Raw genomic sequence first — 17486 nt, 5'->3', positions numbered from 1 at the left:
AAAAATCTTGCTGTTCTGCATCGATTTTGACATTTTAATAAACTTAAATTATTACATGGAATGTTTTCTTGACCATGTTTCCCCCTATGTAGAAACACTTTCTGTCCTGTCAGCACTGCAGACCACCAAAATCTTACCAGGTGATTTTCTAGTGCGAATATCTTGATATAAGACAAAACAACCTTACAAGCAACTTTTCAGGACTAAACAGGAGCTTGTTTTAAGTCAATAATTTCTTAATATTGATGAAAAAAATACTAGTTATAAGCGAAATGATCTGCCAGTAGACCAGGACATTTTTTCTTCTAATAGGGGAAAAATGTCTTGTTCTACTGGCAGATTATTTCACTTATAACTAGTGTTTTTTTCATCAATGTTGAGGAATCATTTATTTAAAGCAAGCTCCTATATCTTGCTAAAAAGTTACTTGTAAGATAATTTAGTCTTATCTCAAGTGCTCTAAGACATTTGCACTAGAAACTAGACCGGAAATATTAGATTTTGTGTTTTTGCAGCGGGCTTATTGTTCAATAGAGACCACTAGTATCAAAAATCCTCTCACAAAAAAGGCTAAAATATACATTCCTCATGTAGTTCTTCAGGACACAAATTGTTATTAATGTCAATAAATCTTTTGGTAGGCAGTGGAGGGTTAGGAATTACACTTGTCCCTGCACATCAGCCTACATAGCACACTGGGACAACCTAACACATTTCTCTGTAAGAACATTCTGAAAATAGATCAATTTACAGCTCTGCCTCAAACTACAACCAAAACAGCTTGTTAGATTTTAGTTTGAAGCACGGCTTGTATGTTCCCACGCAGTACGCGCTCTTAATTCTGACTGCATTGTATAGCACTCCTTAAGGTGTGTTTTCTGTTGCTGTGAGAGTTCCCTCCTTACGTGCGTGACCCGGCGAACCCTCTCCCTCTTCTCGCTGAAGTTAATTGGTCACAAAACAGCTGCTGTCAGCGTGAGCCTCCGTTTCTTCTTGCTGAAGACGGCAGCGGCCGTGTCCTCGTTTACTGTTTTTGGAAACTCCAGAAGCAAATGGTAAACATCTTCCACTTCTAGAAGAACATCCTCCTGCAGAATTATAAAAATGTATATATATATATATATATATATATATATATATATATATATATATATATATATATATATATATATATATATATATATATATATATATATATATATATATATTCAGGGAACTGTAAGACTCACAGGCCAATTATGCGTTTTATATGACATCCAGCGAAGCACAGCGGAATCGTAGCGGTTCATTATAAGTGTTTGGGGCAGAGGAGGTGAGTAACGGCTAACCTTAGACACTCTCAGCTGGCACTCTGACATGGAACGAACTTTCGGCAGCTCCACCGTCAGCTCCACGCTGCGAGGGACTCCCGCTGCGTCGCTCTTCACCTCCACCACATACTCGGGCTCCTGAGGCCCCTGGAAAGTGCTGGAAATGACCTGGATCAAATTCGCCTTGGTCTGCTCCGCGGGCCTGCAAACGATTTGGGCGGCGCTGTCCTCCTCCGATTGCTGGGAAGAGGAGATCTGTCGCAGGAGGGCGGCTGGAGTCTGACTGGCTGTGAATGAGAGAACCCGGTGGGAGGACGCAGACGACACACCCTCGCAGGAAGGGAGCCAAACGCCCCGAGTAAAGAGGTTTGCCACAGCTTATCAGAATAAGAGGAGTTACAGGGCCTGTGAAATTTTGCTGTAATATAAATTAGCCCACTAATTACTGCAATAAACAATACTATTGTACTGGTTTGGCACCCTTTTGAAGTAGGGGTGCACTGATTGCAGTTTTCTGGCTGATTACTGATATTTAAAAACATGCTGACTCTGATTTTGGCTGATGCTAATTTTTTCTTTTTTGTCTGAAATGTCGCTAAATATAGCAAGAAGTCACCGAGTTGATAACAGTGGGGTCACTATTGTTAACTGCAAACGTGCAGATATGACCTGGTGGGCCGGTCTGTCAGTCAAACCTCTCTCACAGCAGAGCAAAAGAGGAGAGCAAAAAATTAGGGATGCACAATATATCCAAACTAACATTGATATCAGTCAATATTCGTCATTTTTTAACATATCTATATCAGACAGATTAAATAAAACTTGGCCGATATTAAAACCTGATATTTATTTCAATCTTGTTGCCGTTTGTTTACGGTCAGGGTTGGTCATTTAGTATTTGTCTGGTCATGTGACAGTGACAGTCATGCAGTGCAGGATTCTCGGATTGGAAAATATTATCGGCCGCAACAGCAGTATTAATATCAGATATAAATATCTGCCCAAATTTTTATATCGGTGCATCCCTTATGGAAATGACTAATCTCATTTGAATTTATCACACGATTAGTTGATCAGTTGCTTATTTTTACAAGTTTGGGGGGTTACTGGGTTACTTACTTGTTTCCAGTTGCTTGGAGATGATGGGCAGCTTCTGAAAGCCGAGCCGACACTGCAAGTCGTCCGGGTTACCTTTCGGACTACAGCTGACGACGCTGTACTCCTGAGATAACAGCATCCCGTGCTGTTGCTGGGCAAAGCTCAGGGCCAGCATATAGATATTATTAATATCTACTTTATCCTCTTTCCTCTTCTGTAGCACTGAAGTATTTAGCGCCACATCCAGCACAGCGAAGCAGCCTGCAGGGGTTAAAACCGTTGAGTGCCTCGCTCACATCGTGCAACGCAAAACGAAGGTCGTGCAGCTTACAGCCACCTTGGTCCTCTGTGTTGCATCTCTCTAGTTTTCCTCCGCACAAAGGAAGCGAGCTGCTCTGATCCTGAGGCGCAGGCACACGCTTCCAGCTGCAAATGTTAATGTAGAGCAAACCTGGCTTTGGCTCCTGGGAAGGACACAGATGAGCCTGAGACCTTTACATACATTAGGCATAAAAATCATACAAATGTACTGCTCCTAAAGATGCATTTGATGCGTTCGGTTTCCAGGGTGGAATGATTATATAACAAATATTTCTCTGGGTTTAACAAAAAAAAAAAACATGAATCTGGTGCCAAACTTTGAATTTCCTGTGAATTTTGTCTAATGCACATAGGGTCAAAATTACCCATAGGACAACAGGTTCCAATATATAACCCAGTAATGTTTGGATAAATGGACATAAAATAAACTAAAATGAGCTTGATCATCTCCATTATGGCGATTGATATTTTTTTTAAAGAGCAATCAGACAATCAAAATCCATTTTATTTATGGTATCAGCTGTGTGGTTTATATTTCTGTTCTATTTATGTTTTTTTTTTGGTTGTGCTTTATTTAGGATAATTAAAATATCTTCCTGCTCCAGTGTTAAGTATTCTTTACAAAATTAAAGTTTATTAGTCTTGGCAAGGGCTACTTGAATTATTATACCATTATCAATACATTACCTGAAAAAGGTCTCAAAAGAACAAATTTTTCACATCAGAATAATCACATCAGAATGTGTTATTGTGACAGGCTTACATGTAAGCACATATGAGAAGTTTGTAATTAGTGTCCAAACCCAGCTTTTCAGTTTTCCCCCCACAAACTTTTAAAAACGTTAAAGTCTGACTCTTTCCACAACCTTAGTGTTAGCCTAGTTTATCCATCCCTGAACTAGTTTTGATGGGTTGTTGGTGTACTGCTGAAATGTGCAACTGTTTACGACCCGGGTGTCAAACTCATTTTTATTTTGGGACATTTCAACAATGATAACTTGTTGAAATATGAAGAAATGGCTGTCTCAACTAGCAACTTTGCATCAATGTAATTTGGCAGTGCAAAGATACAAACAAAAAACTGTTCTGATTTGATTTATAATATTTATTACATAAAAATGGGGATTTGGCCCTGGGGCCTTTAGTTTGATACATGTTTCTTCTGTCTAGCTGCTTATTTGATGGCAAGATGAAGAATTTTGAGGTAGTCTTGCTTTTTTTTTATTATTCCGTCAACTTGATAGACATTCTTAGACAACTTGACACCATTCCCACTTTTCCATCAGCAGGACGCTGCCGCCACCAACTGCTTCAAAGTTGATATCGTCTACTTGGTTTAATAGCCTCGTCATGACTTATTCAAACGAACTTTTTTCCCCCCCATTTTGACCGCATATCCCCATGTTTTGTCTCTTCTGACTGTAAAACCTCATCCAGGAGGCATTTGACGTCCCCATATCTGAAAGTGCAATCTGTCCTAATCCAGCGCAGCTGCTGCTGCTGCTCGCCGCCCAGGAAACTCACCAGTATCTGAGTTCGCACACACGAATGGAGCTCAGGCGGTGCGTTGAATTCAGCTCCTCTCTTCATTTGCTCCTCTATAAACTTGCGGTAAGCTGCTGGGTCGCTTTGAGACAAGTCGTCCAGCATGGACCAAAAGTGGCTGACCTGCTGTAAAACATCCTCCCTTCCGCCGTTGCTGGACATCATACGAAGGTGAATGTCTTCCTTTAGCTTCTAACTGCTAGCTAGTGCTTTAAACTACAACCTCCGGTTGTTTTGTTTAATTTATTTTTTTTTTTTTTGGTGTAGCTAAAGTATGTCGAATGTCTTATTAACTGCACAAGTAAAGCTAACTTTGTTGGTGTTGTTAGTTGCTATAGAAACTAGTTTTTAAAGTATATCACAGTCGCCACCTGGTGGTCGAGAGGTGTTTTTGCGGCGCAATAATCACAAGACATTGGCTTTTAGAGGGGTACAATTTATACTCAGTACATAAAAGATATAACATGTATGTTTATATTTTCACTCTCTTTATGTGTAGGTCAGCTAACTGACATTTAAAGTATAAATAAAACACAGCCATAGTTCTCCACTATCCCAAATGAATCAGCAGAATCCGCTTCTGTTTTTGCTTCTCTTCTCAGTAATTCTGCAAAAAAAACAAAACAGTGATCATTATCAGTCAGTGAAAACTACAATTATGTTTAATTGTAAGCAAGTCAAAACTAATGATAATGGTAGTGTATGACGATTGTAATTAGGCGTCATGTTGTGAACCGTTTAAATTTTTACAGTGCCTTTCAAAGTTATTCACACCTTGTACATTTTTTTCCATACTCTTTTTTTTTTTTTTTTTGCAGATTAGTTACAAACTTCTCTTGTATTTTGGGGGGATGTTATGTGATATCAGTGAACATAAAGTAGGGCATAATTGCTAAGGGCAGGAAAAAAAGATGTACAGTACAAATAAAAATCTGAAAAGTGTGGCATACTCATGTTTTCAGTCTTTTTTTTTTTCTCCTGTGTGTAATATAATCTCCATATAAATAAGGGTTCAGGTAAGTGTAAAGCAGTGTAATTACAAATTTTGTGCCACAAGTTCTTCTACTAGGTTGTCTGCTTCTCCATTTTCTGGTTCTGCATCCCCAGAACCAGAAAATGGAGAAGCAACGTTCAGTTTTTGTACTCTTATAATCTGGAACAAACGTTCAGAAGTCTGCCAAACAGCCGAAACGCTGAGTTCCTTTATATCAGGGTGAAAGCCCACCTGTTCAGAGCAGCCTTTGATTCATAATAACTGGAACATTGATTGTTACATTTGATGTATATTTGCTTAAATTTGATGATGGCATTTTAAAAAATGTGTTGCTTGTTTCATAATTGGTTATCGTATTATGTTTTTACAGTGTAAAGCCCTTTGAGCTGCCTTGTTGCTGAAATGTGCTGTACAATAAACTTACTGGACTACTGTCACATACAATAAATCCCAATAACGTTTGGTAAGTTCCAAGAGGTATGAATAGTTTTGAAGCATTATAACTTCTGTTGCTAAAAGTGTCTACCTCAATCATGTCATAGATCCAGTCCAAGAATTCAGCCACTTTGCTGTAAACCCCTGGATGGTTCGGCTCAGCGCAGCCCGTTCCCCAACTCACGACTCCTGCAAGCCTCCACAAATTTTCATCCTGGCAAACAAGAGGGCCCCCGCTGTCTCCCTGATAAGGTACACACAGAAAGGCTTCAGTACAACCGTGCACAAATGAAACAACAGGGTGTACATCTTTATTAGTGTTCTAAAAAAAAAAAGACAAAAAAAAGTACTTTCGAGTACATGCATCCAACCTGACACGCATCCACTTTTCCTTCCGTGTACCCGGCACAGAGCATCCGTGGAGTGATCTCCCCGTTGTACATGCAGGAGCTGTTGCATTTCTTTGTGCTTATTATAGGAACCGGGGCTTCTTTCAGGGTGTCGGGCGAATGAACTGAGAGAGGAAACATGCATTCAGGGCTGGCCTGTCAGTACGAGTGTCATGCTCTGTCACCGGGCTTTTAAATTAGACTTGTTGCACGAGTGAAATGTAGGTCTGTGTGTAGCTGCAATTCACCGCCGTCGGGCCGTGTGTATCCCCATCCAGAGATCCAGCACTGCTTGCCACCGGGGAGATCATAGTCGTACGGCGGCAAGCAGATGGGTCTAATTGTGTCTATTTAAAAAGAAAAAGAAACACACTTAGCATTTTGATTAATGTTTGACAAACCTAAATAGACTGTTGCAGATTTTAGCAGCCTTTGTAAATGTGTGTAAATTCCTTTAGATACATTGATCTGTAAGTGCAGTAGCTTAATCTCACACTAGAAACATTTCCTCAGTTTTGGACCTTGGGAGCCAGAAGGACCTCACTCAGTTTTCTCTTATATTGCAAAGGCTGAGCATACAAAAAGTGAGATCCAGAAATCTCAACTCCCTCCTTTGTCATTTGCTCTTTTGAGCTCAACCTGTAGGCTTTCTATATGGTTTACATGTGAGGACTGATGCGACCATTGAAGAGGACTGATTGTGTGTCTTTTAAACCGTTTTTTTGTTTTGATGTTGCCACATGTTTTGAATCATTATATTATACAGTGATGACCCATATCTAATTTTCTGGTTGAATACAACAGTTTTTATTTAAAACATCCTGGCATTTCAAAAGGTTTGTTTCAAGAGCATCATAGATGCTCTATGTAGTCATTCTTTGATCACTCCGAACCCACTTGGAGTGTGGGTTAAATGTCAATGTTTGTCTTATCTGTTAAAGCATGCTCTTCTGGTAAGAGTGCAGGGAATCTTCATGTGTTCACATTTATGGTAGGAGAACTGAAACAGCAAAGTTAACTCATTTATAGCTGCTATGAAGGCTTGGTCACCCTGAGGGGTCACTTTGTGCTGCTGTTCCTTTACTATCTGATGTCTAATAACAAAAAAATGTTTAGCTTGAAAATAACCTTTTGAAAAGTTTTGAACCACAGTCAAAGGAGGTACAGAAAAATAGCACTTTGAAACAACTCGGACAGTAGAGCAGTGCAGGATGTGAAATAAAAGGTTTTATTCTGCCACTTTTAGACGTTGGACAAAAATGAGAGACATCATGAGGCATTTCAAAACTTGTTCAGATATTGTGGTCTCGTTAGTGGAAAGCTTTGAAATGATTTGTCTATTATTTTAAAAGGGGTAGACTTTCAAGTCATTGTATATTACTAATTTACCATGTTAACTAGTGACATTTATTAGTACTTTGAATTATTAATTGCACCTTTATCTGCTCAGTGTGTGGTAGATAAATCCAGTCTAACAGCCAGTGGCTAAAAGAAATGAGGCTTGGTGTGGCATCCTTTTGATTCCCCAAGGAAACAATGTGACTATCAACAAAAGTTCCTAGAACCTGAGTCTGATTGTTGTATTTTCAGATCACAAATGTCCAGCAACTCTTACTCAGACTTGGGCTGACAAAACAATTGAAAGACGTATGCCTCAACCTTATGATTTGCATTTTAAAAAATGAACTATTTTGTTTGCTTCAATATAATCTTGCATGTTTTATTTTATTACTTAAGCAGATAAAATAAATGTCACAGGATTTTTTTGCATTTAATAAGGTGGGGGGGAAAAAAGGTCCACAAGTGCTTATGACTGGTTTGGCCTCAGATCAAAAAGTTCAGATTTCAGATTGTTTTAGAGATGCTAGTGATGCCAGGGAGTGTGCAAAGCATTTTTTAACATAGGATGCAGTCCCCACTTTTATTGGGTTCATTAAAAGAACCCAAATAAATGGCTGGATTATTATAATGTTTAGTGTGAGGTTATGCTAGCGCATTAAACGTAGAATTAAGGCTTACATTTCCACCGATTTTGTATGGAAACCTCGTCCACAGCCATACCTGAGAAATTGAGGGGTCTTTGCAGCTTCATCAGCGCTATGTCGCTGTCGTGGCTCCTGTGGTTGTAGTTCTCATTGTAGATGATCTTCTCCACCACGTAGCCCGCGTGCTGAGCGATTTTCGCCGAACTACGAGTCACAATGCCCGCATAGACCACCCAGCTGGACACCTGAGGTAGCCTGTAGCTGACATTTCAAGTGGAAAACAGACGCAGTTTATGACTGACTGCTGCCCTTCAGAGGCGCTCCGACCTGCGACCCGTAACGCTGTTAAGTTCAGCCGTCTTACTTGTGCACACAGTGGGCTGCTGTTACTATCCATTGACTGGTGATGATGGACCCTCCGCAGGTGTGACGGTTGCTGTAGTAGAGGCTGACCTGCCAGGGCCACCTGCCCAGCGGGGCCTCAACGCCTCCTATTATCCTGGGCAGCTTCGCTCGGGCCCCACACTCTGCACAGAGCATCATTTATCAGAGACCTATTTGGTCAGAGAGCGCTCCAGCAGACCTAGTCACTCATTGTTCCAATATTGAACTTTTCACAGGGGTTTTACAGAGGTTTTTATGTTGGGTGAAAAATGCTGAATCAAAAGTTCAAGCCAATTTGCTTACCAAAACACTGCAAAGCGATAACCTTCCCTGTGATGCAGCGCTCCCTAAATGAAAATAAATGGAGTAACTAATGAGGCGTAATCAATACATTAGCAGTTAAATCTGTGTAAATATGATTTATTAAACACCTCACCTGAAGTGCCACATGTTTTCTAAGCTGCTCTTCTGTTTTGAGGTAATTTGAATGAAACCATCCGTGTAGTTTGGCCCAACGTCTGTGAGATTCACTCCTTTATGCCTGGTCAGTCTGGTAAGAAAGGGAAAATATGAGTGAGGGACGCAAATGAACATGCCATGTTTATGTCTTGAACTCATCCCTCTTGAACTTTTTTATATTCTGTCCTGCAAATCTAAATGCATTTAAATTTTGTGTGATAGATCAAGAAAAAGTGGTGCGTGATTGTGTGGAAAAAGACACAATTTATTTAAAATCTATTTTATGCATGTGTGTCCAGCACTTCTGAATGAATTATTTTTTTTAAAACTTCAAGAGACGGGAGCTTTTGCGTGTTATGCTTTGCAGAAAAGCTCAGACTCAACTGAATTGTATGGACAATATATGTGAAGATCAGTCTTCAAGATTTGCCCCAAATTCTGAACTGGATTTAGGTCTGGACTTTGACTACACCATGCTGACACATGAATATGTTTTGAACTAAATCCTTCCAATCCTAGCCTGTGAGTTCACATGTAAGTACTTCATCCCTGACATGTCTGCTGTGTTCCTTGGTCTGCATGATGCTGCTTGTTCACTAATGTTCTCTAACAAACTGGTGAGGCAATGTATTTTATCTAGGGGTAACAGATCAAAAGGGGGGCTGGATACAAATGAACCCCATACAATTTTGTTTTATTTTTTTGTCTTTCTTCCCCATTATTCCCCACTACTTTGTGTTGGTCGGTTGCATAAAAAGAATAAAGCAATGCAAATTAAGAGGTGTGAATATTTGTAAGGAGGAAAGCTTAAAAAGCAGGTTTAGAAAAAAGGGAGTTGTCACTCTGATTTCAGTCTAAATGAAGATGTTTGCATGGCGTTTGTGCCGTCACACCTCAGATAGCCCAGCTGCCTGCAGACCAGTGTTCCTAACGATGAGTTCCACCTCTCGGAGCACACCGGCAGCCAGCTGTGCAGCTTTCCCAGCTGGATCTCCAGTAGGGAGTTCTCAGGGCTGATTCTGTAAAACACTGAACCTGATTGAGTCAAAATTCCCTCCGGAGACAAACTCTCAGTCAGCAGTAATGAGTAAGTGCACAGGGCGATTAAATTTTGAAAATACACAAGGACCTGTGTCAATATAGTCGGCACAAAGAGGTCATTAACTGTGATGCTTCTTTTATGTCTGTCAATGATATTCCCTCGCAAGCGAGGCAAAGGACAACAAGAAGCAGCTGTTGTATACAGATTTAGCCGCCGCTGATGTAAAACTCACTGCAGAGGTGACCCTTGATGCCACGTAATGAATCACTTGACGATAAACTGTGCGGCAACACACTCCTGCTCTGACTGTTAATTCATGAAGCCGACTCTTAAGAAACGAGAAGAGAGCAGACCTTTTCGTGGGTGGGAGACGGAGACGTCATCAGTCACGTTGCAGAAAGATGTCTCCTTCGTATCTCCAAGCCCGACCGCGGTTTGGGAAGAGGATGGCCTCAGCAGAAGTTTGACTGAACGCAGAGAGCAGTTTGAGTTTTAAAATCATCCTGGCAGATGAGCAGCAAAACCTCTAATTTTTCCCTAACTGTTACCAGTTGTTCTGAATTGGTGCTTGGAGCAAATTAAAATCTGTGTGGTAATAAAATTGTCAGAAATAAATGATAAATCTGGAATGACTAACAAAGATCTAATTTAGCGTGATTTACAATGCTATCTTCTGTGCAGCTGTAGGAAAAAAAAAAATAGGGTAAGATCCAAAAAACAGTCTGTTTTATTAGTATGAACCAGTTTTTTTTTTTTTTTTTTTCTACTTTTGGACCTGGACCTGAACCCAAGTAATCCTTATTTTTACACCCATATATTACTTTATCTGAGCGGCTTTTATTTACTGCCAACTTTCCATTTTGCATCCCATTAAAAGTTTTTAAATAAAAATGAGAATAATGAATCATTTGAAGACTTGAGCATAATTAGATTCTTCCTACTGGTGCCAGATGAATTAATTGGCCAGACAACAGTGTCAGCCCTCATAAGGTTCTTGCAGGGTTCTCTGTGTTAAGATAAGTCTGCAAACAAGTAATAACAAAGTGCAGCACCCAGAATTGATCATGAATAAAACATCTGCTGTTAGTCGAGTTACTACGTATTATTGGGCTTTTTGGAAATTAGCATTAGCCCTGAGATTGTATAAGCAGCGGCTTGCAAAAGTATTTATACCGGCATCTTCACATTTTGTTACACTGCAGCCACAAGCGTCATGTTATTTTGGAATGTAGTGTGACAGAACACAGGGCCGGCCCAAGCCTTTTTGGAGCCCTAAGCAGATTTTTATTTGCTCCCCCCCCAAATAACTACTCTTACATGCAAGTGTAATGTGCATGTGTAGACATGCATCTGGTGTAGCATGTCGACACCAGATGCTTTATTATTGCTAAGCTGCTCTGTGTGTAACTTACTATTATTAGCATCATTTGTAGTTAGCTTGCATCATATCAGTATTTATTATGACTGTTTTTGTCCTGGTAGGAGTAACAAACTTTAAAAAAAATATTTAGATTTAATTTGTCTGTTTTGCAGAGTGGTATTCAATTGTGGCCTATTATTTCAACTACTTAAAAGCAGATGAACACAAAATTTACAGTAAACGACATATTTCCTCAACAGTGACATATTTCCTGCCAACAGCAGGAAGATATTAATATACTATTTATAACAACTGTAAAAATAATATAGAAATAGTTTTTCTGTGTTTAATAGCATTTAGTTTGTATAATTTAATGTTATTTTAAATATAGGTATATTTCATCATGCTAGCTTGGTGCTCTTGAGGCCCCTGGTGTTGTGGGGGCCCTAAGCAGCCGCTTAACTAAAATGCCCTGATAGAAAATAATTCTAAAGTGAAAGGAAAAGCATGTGTTATTTTTTAACTGTTTAAAAACAATGTACTCTTATCAGAATTACTTTAATAATTTTGATATTTCCAAAATACACATCTGATAAACATTGTAAGACAATGTAAGAAATGATTTTTCTCTTATAGCCACATGTTGCTAAATATTAAATAAAATTCAGGGCAACAAACTGCCTTCCATAGTCACAGAATTGCTAAACAGAATTCAGCTGTGTGTGATTTTTGTCAGTGAACGCAGCATCATTAAGACCAAGAAACACAGCAGGCAAGTTGAGGGGGGAAAGTTGTGAAGAAGTTTAAAGCAGGGTTGGGATGTAAGACGACAATCTATAATCTGAAAGTGGAGTGTGGCACAACATGACTGCGTTCACTGGCTTTGGCAAGCTGGGTAAGCAGAACGAAGAAGAATTGAGAGCTCGACCATCTAGGAGATAAAAGTAAAACTCTGAGCTTTGCACTTCAAAAAATGTTCTGCTTGGAACAGTGGCGAGAAGAAAGCCATTGTTGAGAGAAAGCCATGAGGACAATATTCAACTTTTGACCTACATGCAAAAAAACTGTGTTGAGGAAAATTGAAGGCAAATCTCTGCAGAAAGGTTTTAATGTGGTCCAGCAGACTTCTGCAGACTGTTATTTGCAAACGCCAATAAAGTGCCTCACACTGTGTCCGCTCTGGAGGAAAATGGTATAAAGCTGGTTCACCTTGGTCACTCGCTTGATGACTTCCTCACCTTTAAGCTTCCAGTTTCTATTGAAGAAACTCAAATTACGTTTTGTCTAAACAACTTTTTCCTTAGCGGTGTAAAAGCAGCTTTTTTATGGCAACACTTATATTTGTTTTAGATTATGTAGACCTGTTGTAGATGAGCGCCTTATCTTTAATGTCTGCAAAAACGTTGATAATGTTTGTCATGTTTCTCTGAGGAATCTTACTAACTGCAAAGCCTTGACCTAACAATATGAGGCCATGCTTGGGCTCTTGACTTGCCTACATTTTTGATTTAATTGCACAGAGAAGCAATAATTCTTCCTCTTTGAATTCAAATATTTTCTTCCTCTCTGTTCCATTTTCTCACACAGAATTGTAGAAAAAGGGGCTTGGTCTACTCTTATCTGTCTACATGGAACATGTTGCAAAACATGAACTGAAGTGATTATCTCTAGCGGTCTCAGTCTGGACTTCAAGTGAATTTCATCAATTTGTTTGACATTTTGGTCGTGTAATCCAATTGTTGTGTAATGTCTTAACCAGGACTCCTTTTGAAAAAGAGGTTCTTGATCTAGACGTAGCCTTCCAGGTTAAATAAAAATAAACTAAATATAAAGGCTGAACATTCTTTTGTATTTATTTTATGCTGTGAAACAATGGAACGCTCCCTCACTGACAGAAGTTGCACAGTACTATGAATGCTGAGTGACATAATGAGAGGAACCAACCGAACATTAAACTAACTGCAAATCACTGTATATTTACCCCATGCTTTAAAGACCTGGCAGCCATATTTAAAATCTAAGCTTTGATGTTGGTTTTAGGAGTGCATGGTATTAGAAAATCTTTCAGTGGTGATAATATGCTAATATTTATTCCTCCCTTCTTTCCTCTCTGTCTAATCTATACTCTGTATCGATCTTTAGCATTTTTGGTAATCTTATTTGTCAGGTGAGAGCTTTTGTTTCTCTTACTCGCTAAATATAGCATAGGCGTGAAAAGTAAAACTTCAGAACTCTTCACATATTGCTCCCCAGACAGTTATTTGTCATATAAATGGTACAATGACGATGTAGTTTAAATATTTTGTGCAGCCCTAGTTGGTGTATGAACAGAATGCATGAATTACATCCAAATAAAAGTTCTTGTCATACGACTGTCCTAACATGCTAGTGGATCTTGGTGTACATGCAGTGGAGCTCACCTATAGGAGTTTTGAGAACTAGAGGTTTAAAACGACAACTTTAAAATGTTGAAAGACGCCGTTTGTCCTTTCTGACTGAACTCTATTGTCAGCGCTCTCGGAGAAATACTCCCAAGAGATGCAGCAAAAGATGACTCCACAAAATTTTGACTGAATATAGTTTATTGCCACATTTTTTTCACCCCCTTGGCATTAAATCCTAATAAAAATCCTGAAATCTGTGATTTTTAATTTGCTAAAACGTCAAAGTTTAAGGAAACTTGTCTGAATAGTTTTGCAAGGCATTGTATTCCCCTAGCAGTTTTAACGAGGATTTTTTTCTTTTTTTTTTTGTAGCACATTTTATTTTTACTTTGTAGCTCCAGCCAAGCTCATTTAGTCATTATTTCTCAGACACATTGACTCACCTAGAAACCAGACACCTACTAGTAAGCCTCCCAGGAGTCCGACTGCGCACACCGCTGCCAGCAACCTCACCAGCCTATGAGCTGCAGAAACAGTTAATAATGGTATTAATGCCTTCAGAACCCTGATGGGAGCTGAAAGGTACGATCAAATGTCAGCTGGTAAATCTGTGAACACAGCACCAACACTAGAAGAAATTAAGCTGTTGCTTTTTTTTTTTTTTTTTCTAGGAATATATGACACCAAGGAATTGAAATACTAATATAAATGATGTTGTTTTGGTGAAGAAGTGACTGTACTTTAAGTAGTAGAGTATACAGTAGTCTATAGTCACTGGTGCAATCAGCTGCTGGTATAGGTCACCTGGATGGTGCTTACCGTGAGTTGTGTACCGAGTGCCCTTTAACCAGCCCTGCACCCCTTTGCTTGCCGCGACCCCTGCTGTTGTCTCCGAGTGAAAGGGATGAGTGACGGCCACTGGATTTTCAATCACTGACAATGCGTCTCCATCAAGACTCTGTGGGAATTACAGCGGGGCACGTCAGGTTTCATTTGGAGCTCTTTTTTTTTCTTTTCTTCTTCTTCCGTGTGACACAATTTTGGCAACCGCGCTGACCATCTGCTCCAGAGCAACAGTCAACCTGTCAGGTTCTGTCGAGTTTAATTAGGAGCTCTGTAACGCTGAATATCATCCGCCATTAACCAGCCTCCGATGTATGCAGGCAGGGTGGTAAACATCGACGTGTGTGTCAACTCTCTCTCTCCCTGCTGATTGAGGCATAATGAGCTAGCAGAGGCTTTGGCTTGTCGGTTTTTGTTTCTTGGATGCACGTTGTGTTCAGTGCTGCATTTCCTCATCATTTTCAGACAGATTTTATGACTCCTGAGTGTCTGCGTACAGAGCTATCTTGCCAAGAAGCAGCTGTTTCTATAAGCAATTTATCACGGTAATTATAGCTTGTTTCTCACTATATGGGACGTGCATAGTCAATATCTTACAATTACTCTGCAAACTTCATCTGCTTGTGCTTATTTGCATATCATAATTTCTTCAGAGGGCTTTTAATTCATTGGAATCGTTATTTTTTTATGAGTGAACACGCTCAAACTTTAAAAAGCAAAAAGGATGCACAAATTGTCATTTATAGTAGATTATCTCTAATCCTCATATAGTCAAAAATAAATACAGGCTCAGATACGTACAATTGAAGCAATTAATTGAATTAATAGTGATGAATCAACTGTTGAAATTAATTTAGCAGCACTAACTGGAGTATGCACGCTAAAATAATTACTGCTCTGAACATATTCAGGGCAGTAATTAAGCCAAAACTGTAAAATAAATATATACATTTTGCATTTAACTTTTAGCCCAAACTACTCAGGTGGCATAGTTTAGCTTCACTCGGTTCAAATTCACCGAAGGAATGCTATGTTATTGCATTTTAGGCAATAACATGTTTATTCTCTTACTTACCCCAACCCTAACCCTTCTAAATTATTTTTTAAAATATTTTCTTTCATTTCTAATCTATTAAAAAGGGCTTAGTTTGTCAAATGAGAAATGTATAAAAATCTGTCTAGTTTTTGGGCTGCAGTTGGTAGAGCTGTTGCCTTGCAGCTAGAAGGTCGTGGGTTCAATTCCTGGATGTGACTTCAGATGATTGTTCTCTACTATTCTTGTTGCTGGTTGTAGTGCATGTGAAACAGGCTTGCAGCGTGACGCTGCCACCATCGTTCGCTCCTACATCTTGTCATTGTCATGGGGGCAAACAGCTCAGTTTAACCATAACACTGCTGTTGACTTGTTTGAACAGGCCTCCTCCTTGCTCAGCAGTGACTCAGTCCATGGTAATGTGAACTTTGCTTCACTGCGAGTAGTGACTCTGGTTTTATATAAATTTTCAGTTCATAGAACGTTTGAGCCCGGGTTGTTCGTTTATCCTTGAACATCCGTACGTTCTCTCTAAAAGATGACTGCTCAGGTCAGACGGTTGGTGCAAAATATACTCCGTTTTATGATCAGATGAGCGTCGAGCCATTTTGCTGCAGCGACAAAAAGGCTGTTTGAAGGAGTCAAAGTAAGGTTTTAAAACATAAAAATCCTGAAGCTGTTCAGCATGGAGTTTTCAGAATCATGGTGTGGGACTTTTTGTTGCCTGTTGCACTAAGCAGATCTAAGAATAATAGAAGACCACATCTAAATACTCTAAATTAGATCAAGTTCGTTGATTTAATCTCAAATTAATAAACCTGGATGTAGGCTTTTTCACCATAACAGATTTTGCTGGATGATAAAATTGTTCAAGAAGTTATCGCAATAAACGATAATGTTGCTTTGAGGCCATTTTTAAGTGATATAATGGTAACGTCAAAAATAATAATGCAAGAACACATTCTAAAAGATTGGTAAACTTTAAATTTTAATCAACATTTAACACTGGAACTGGGAGACATTTTAAATAACCAAAATAAATAAACAAAACAACAAATAAAATTAATTTAGAACTTTTGTAAATAATCATTTCCTTCAAAAATAGGGGCTAGCTTAGACATAATCACCAAACTGAAGACTTTTGTCTCCCAGCGTTTGGTTGAAAGAGAGAAACAATAAATCATACCAATGGAAATAATTGAGTTTGTTTTAATCTAAAATCCGATTAATTGATTTGATTATTGTGACAGGCCTAAATAGTAAATAGTAGTTCCAGGTGGACAATGATCCCAAACACAAAAACTGATGTCTAACTAATAAATGATGTCAACTAATGTTTAGTGCTTTGGAAAGGCAAAGTTCCTTAACTATTCCAAAAACTTGTAAGCAGAAGCTGAGAAATGAAACAAATCACATGTAACAAAAAATCTCAAATATTTAGCAACTAATATGCCAGAACCAGCTATTAAATCTGCGGCTGAAGAAAAACCACAGATTTTTCTTGATGAGAGAGCTTTAACCAAATATTAGGACTGTTGGTTATAAAGACATTCTACCATTGAAAAGTTATCCTTATAAACCTTTAGGAGCCCGACATCTGTCAACTTCATGCCCTGTTTTTCACTGGGACTATAATTCCTGAGTAGGTTAAGATGCAGTTTTCTCCAGCAGAATGAGCATAAGTCAAGTACATTAATCCGTATGGCAGAAAATAAATCTACGTTATAAATGGAAGATGCATATAAAATCTGTAAACTTAAAAGAGCAAATGTAGAGATATCACAGAAGTGTTGACTTTAGGAATACTGTAACAGATGGAGCTACAGTGTCCTCAACAGGTAGTGTGTTTATTTTTTCTCCTACCATGTTTTCCTGGCGTACAGTCCTGATGGAAAAGCCGTGGC

General features: G+C 39.0%; 2 protein-coding genes across 5 annotated transcripts; both read right to left on the bottom strand.

Annotated features, from left to right (window-relative positions):
- Positions 1-386: 386 nt before the first annotated feature.
- On the bottom strand, positions 387-4567 carry pih1d2 (PIH1 domain containing 2). 4 transcript variants are annotated; one of them, XM_023351822.1, is made up of 5 exons: positions 4254-4567; positions 2740-2872; positions 2430-2669; positions 1230-1597; positions 387-1088 (listed from the first exon to the last, which is right to left on the bottom strand). In XM_023351822.1, the coding sequence occupies exons 1-5, from the start codon at positions 4437-4439 to the stop codon at positions 954-956; spliced, it is 1062 nt and encodes a 353-aa protein (XP_023207590.1). In that variant the 5' UTR covers positions 4440-4567; the 3' UTR covers positions 387-953. The 4 variants fall into 4 exon arrangements, with proteins under 4 accessions (XP_023207590.1, XP_014329236.1, XP_023207591.1 ...); XM_014473750.2 differs by having other exon boundaries at positions 1329-1597; XM_023351823.1 differs by having other exon boundaries at positions 2746-2872.
- Positions 4568-4768: 201 nt separating this feature from the next.
- tmprss5 (transmembrane protease, serine 5) lies at positions 4769-17486 on the bottom strand. Its single transcript, XM_023351850.1, has 13 exons — positions 17446-17486; positions 14526-14664; positions 14150-14230; positions 10316-10429; positions 9814-9949; positions 8898-9011; positions 8765-8808; positions 8442-8604; positions 8154-8338; positions 6341-6439; positions 6075-6217; positions 5795-5947; positions 4769-4881 (listed from the first exon to the last, which is right to left on the bottom strand). Exons 1-13 carry the CDS (start codon positions 17446-17448, stop codon positions 4873-4875), a joined length of 1383 nt encoding a protein of 460 aa, XP_023207618.1. The 5' UTR covers positions 17449-17486; the 3' UTR covers positions 4769-4872.

The sequence above is a fragment of the Xiphophorus maculatus genome, chromosome 18, assembly GCF_002775205.1.
Source record: "Xiphophorus maculatus strain JP 163 A chromosome 18, X_maculatus-5.0-male, whole genome shotgun sequence".
Lineage (NCBI taxonomy): Eukaryota > Metazoa > Chordata > Actinopteri > Cyprinodontiformes > Poeciliidae > Xiphophorus > Xiphophorus maculatus.
This window is presented reverse-complemented; position numbering and strand designations above follow the sequence as displayed.

Excerpts from the sequence above, each read along its gene's own strand:
- pih1d2 (XM_023351822.1), bottom strand. The coding sequence starts at position 4,439 with ATGATGTCCAGCAACGGCGGAAGGGAGGATGTTTTACAGCAGGTCAGC. Across the intron at positions 2,873-4,253 it reads GTGTGCGAACTCAGATACTG|GAGCCAAAGCCAGGTTTGCT; the intron begins GTGAGTTTCCTG and ends TGTCCTTCCCAG. Across the intron at positions 2,670-2,739 it reads CACAGAGGACCAAGGTGGCT|GCTGCTTCGCTGTGCTGGAT; the intron begins GTAAGCTGCACG and ends TAACCCCTGCAG.
- tmprss5 (XM_023351850.1), bottom strand. Across the intron at positions 8,809-8,897 it reads GAAAACATGTGGCACTTCAG|GGAGCGCTGCATCACAGGGA; the intron begins GTGAGGTGTTTA and ends ATTTTCATTTAG. Across the intron at positions 6,218-6,340 it reads ATACACACGGCCCGACGGCG|TTCATTCGCCCGACACCCTG; the intron begins GTGAATTGCAGC and ends TTCCTCTCTCAG.